Source organism: Diaphorina citri, unplaced genomic scaffold, assembly GCF_000475195.1.
Source record: "Diaphorina citri unplaced genomic scaffold, Diaci psyllid genome assembly version 1.1 scaffold87008, whole genome shotgun sequence".
Taxonomy (NCBI): domain Eukaryota; kingdom Metazoa; phylum Arthropoda; class Insecta; order Hemiptera; family Psyllidae; genus Diaphorina; species Diaphorina citri.
Window position 1 is genome coordinate 1 of NW_007464006.1, and position 4,056 is coordinate 4,056.

Sequence of the window (4,056 nt, forward strand, 5' to 3'; positions counted from 1 at the left end):
ACACAAGTCCATGCTGACCGCTTTGAATAATCCAAAGATCTTGATCTTACAATGCGCTATTGTGTATCAGAGAGTAGAAGGGAAGCTGTTATCCCTGGAGCCAGTAATCATGCAGGAGACTGAATACCTGAGAAATGTAGTGGCCAGGATATCAGCTCTCAAACCTGACATTGTCCTTGTACAACGTAACGTGGCACGACTAGCCCAGGAGTCTCTGCAACAGTTGGGTATCACCTTGGTACTCAATGTAAAGACAACTGTACTTGAGAGAATAGCAAGATGTACCAGAGCAGACCTTGTGTATTCAGTGGATGTCTTACTCAATCAAATACATCTAGGTACTTGCTCGCGCTTCTCAGTCAAGAAGTTATCTGACTCCAACAAGACGTTGATGTTCTTCGAAGGTTGTGCATTCCCTCATAAAGGTTCTACTGTGATATTGAGAGGAGCCTCGAGGAAAGAATTGATGAAAGTGAAGCGTGTCACAAGTTTCATGATTTATGTTCTGTATAACTGGAAACTGGAGAGTTCTCTACTCATGGATGAACAAGCGTATGTCATACAGACCAAGAAACCCATCTTGCAAAGTCCTAGTGACTCTGTAGCAGATATTATTTCCAAACCTAGCACAGATGAGAAGCATACCAGATCTAACTCTGAATCTACAGGTGATGTGAAAGTTGCTATTCAGAAACCTGCCAGTCAGTCTATACAAGATGCAAGTGATCCTCTGCAATCAGAACCCAATGTTACAAGTCCTATGTCTCCACAAGACTTACACCTTGCGGTAGATAATGTTCCTACCAATAGTTTCCGTAAAGCTTTGGATGATATTATACTCTCCGTGTCACCTACGATAAAATATACCGTCCCTTACCTAGAGAATGAAACTGGCAAGAAATGTGACCTGAGGAAATATTTCCCTGATAATATTTATTGGTCTGCACAGCTTGATCCTGCTGCTCCGATTGTTAAGAATGAAACCCCAGTGGAAACTATTCCACGCCATACACTGGAGCTGAAGGAACCACATGCCTTCTTGAGTGAAGTCCTAACTGAGACTTGTGATTCAGCCAAAGTCCGGTCCAGTCTCGCTTTGTATCGAGCTGCAGGTGGAAGGTTAACCCCTAGTAGTAAGAAACTTTCCCCTCCTCCGACTGTTACCCCTCCAGCCCCTGTATCCACTAAGATTGACGCTCTACAGCCGTCTAATCATCAACGATTACCTGTGCTGATTTACATCTGTCGGTCTCCTATACATTCCCCTGGCTTCTGTGTTGAACCTTGTACTATTAATATGGACTTCTACGCACGAAATGATATTCCCCTAGGCAGTTTCCTCGAGAAGTATTGCTTCAGGAGAGATTACAAATGTCCCTCTGCTACCTGTTTGATACCAACGCTAGAACATGAACGTTGGTTTATCCATGGAAATGGTAGTGTATGTGTAGGTCTCTGTGAGATTGAGAACAGACCTCCAGAAGCGTATGACGAGAGGATTATCATGTGGAATTGGTGTCCCTCGTGTAAACAAGTGTCTTCTATACTTCCTATGAGTTCTGATACATGGCGTCTGTCATTAGCCAAGTTCCTGGATCTCAGATTCAACTGTGTTCCTCTCGGTTGTAAAACAGCATCCTGTACACATCATCTACATCAGGAACAAGTTCACTACTTTGCTTACAACAACATCGTCGCCTCTTTCATTTACACTCGTATTAAACTCTATGAGGTATGCATTCCTTCAACCACTTTGAAAAAATCCCTCTCTACATTTGACAAGAATGGTCTGTTTGAGGAAGTAAAAAAATGGAGTCTAATGGGACAGGAAGTGTTTTCTATTGTATTGGAAAAGTTGCATACAAACCAGACGGATGCCACTATGAACACGTTGCAACCCTTGCTGGTGAAAGATCAAGCCAACTTGAAACAGAAAGTAGATGATATTCAAATGAAACTGACAGATCCTGATGTGATGAATAACTTGTGGAACTTGGAAGATTCTATCGTGAAACTAAAACGAGCTGTTGTAGAATCCATCAACAATTGGAACGCGAGACTAATGAAAACCAGACCTAAAACCAAATCAACAGACAGTTCTAAATCTCTACTCACGGATATTGTAGAAGGTACGCCTACCACGGAGACCTCCACGGAATATGTATTTGATAGTGAAGAATCAGAAGAGAGTGATGTGGATCATGTAGATGACTCGGATACTGTCAAAACAAAAGTACCACGCATGAAAGCTATCCTATCCCAGCTATTACCAACCAATGTTCCCTCTCTGCCTATCTCCAACTCCTTGGTAGAAGCTCAACAGCATCATACCCTAGCACTGGGCTGTTCTGTCCCGGTAGTTGTCTATGAACAGGAACCTAGCTCTATCATCTCCTATGCACTCAGCTCATTTGACTATCAGTATAAACTAGAAGAACTGAAAGCAGCCCATGAGATTGAAACAAACGAGTGTAAGATTCCCCACATTGATATCAAGTTCTCCGATACTGCCGCTAATTTCTCCGTCAAAATGTATTTCGCGGATCTGTTCGCTGAGTTGAGGAAGTTCTCCTGTCCAGAAGGTGAAGAAAGTTTCATACGTTCCCTATCACGTTGTATCCGATGGGAAGCTAGAGGTGGCAAGTCTGGCTCTAACTTCTGCAAGACTAAGGATGACCGGTTCATCTTGAAGGAAATGTCGCGATTAGAAATGGATTCCTTCCTCACCTTTGCACCCAACTATTACAACTACGTCAAGAATTGTTTCGAAAACTCGAGTCCCACGCTACTGTGTAAGATATTCGGTGTATTCCGAGTGATTTGTCAAAATAATAATTCCAAGACCCGCTCTAATCTCTTGGTCATGGAGAATCTGTTTCATTCGAGAAACATTAAGCTTCGTTTTGATCTGAAGGGTTCTCTCCGGAACAGATTGGTAGATACAAGTCTGGACTCTATGGATAGTGATGCTGTGCTATTAGATGAGAACTTTATTAATATGATAAGCGAGTCTCCTTTATACATTCATCCCCATTCCAAGTTTATCCTCATGCAAGCTATTAACAATGATACGCAGTTCCTAGCTAATCAACATGTCATGGATTACTCTCTATTGCTTGGCATAGATGACACGAACATGGAACTTGTAGTAGGGATGATTGATTACATTAGAACTTTCACTTGGGATAAGAAGATTGAGACGATGGTAAAGAAGTCAGGCTTGTTAGGAGGACAAGGAAAGTTGCCGACCATTGTGTCGCCAGATGAATATAGGAAGAGGTTCCAGTCTGCCATGAATCGATATTTCTTAGGCGTACCAGATCGATGGTCAGGGTTGGTTGAGGGGATTAATATTTGACCTGAGAGATAATGTGCAAATAGGCTGTGATTTTCAAAAGAGTATTATTCTATTTATTTTTCATTGACTTTTACGATCATTCACTTGGTTTAAGATTAACTATTGTTGGTTTAACCTCAGATTTTGGTCCTGGCCTTATATTCACAACATTGTACATACATAATGTAACAGCTCTAGGTATTTATATATGTATTCACCTATGTACCTATTTGCTGAAACGGAGATAAACGTACTTTGGTTCTATTGTTTAGAAAAATATCTGTCGTCTTGTATTTTTCCCCACATCTGCAGGTACAAACTATTTTTATTCAACAAAAAATCGACAACGGACCCACGAATCAAAAAGGAACGAGCTCCCAAGTACGATCAGTTCGAATAGTTAAATTAAATTTTGTGAACGCGGCCCCCTAAAAGAGCAAAGTTGTTTGGCTAAATTTTGTAAACGGGACCCCATTTGGAAAGGGAGGAAATTCTGTGATTTTTCGAACAAGCAGGACCATAGTAAAAGGGGGAACAAAGAGATCCCCTTTTAATTTCATAATTTGCCCTATTCGATCAAAATTCGACCTTTCCCCAAGACTATAAATAAACCCTCCCAAAGGCGAAAGAGAACCTCCTTTACTCTGTAATTGCCTATTAGCAAATTGTCCCTTGAGGATCCAGACAGTTTTCCAGAGCATTCCTAATAGGGCGTTAGG

At 41.4% G+C, this 4,056-nt stretch overlaps 1 protein-coding gene across 1 annotated transcript; it reads left to right on the forward strand.

Moving 5' to 3' along the window:
- Positions 1-7: 7 nt before the first annotated feature.
- On the forward strand, positions 8-3,397 carry LOC103524052 (putative 1-phosphatidylinositol 3-phosphate 5-kinase). The gene has a single exon (XM_008489057.3). The coding sequence runs from the start codon at positions 11-13 to the stop codon at positions 3,356-3,358; it is 3,348 nt and encodes a 1,115-aa protein (XP_008487279.1). The 5' UTR covers positions 8-10; the 3' UTR covers positions 3,359-3,397.
- The last annotated feature ends 659 nt before the right edge of the window (positions 3,398-4,056 follow it).

Coding starts and splice junctions, on each gene's coding strand:
- LOC103524052 (XM_008489057.3), top strand. CDS start 11: ATGCTGACCGCTTTGAATAATCCAAAGATCTTGATCTTACAATGCGCT.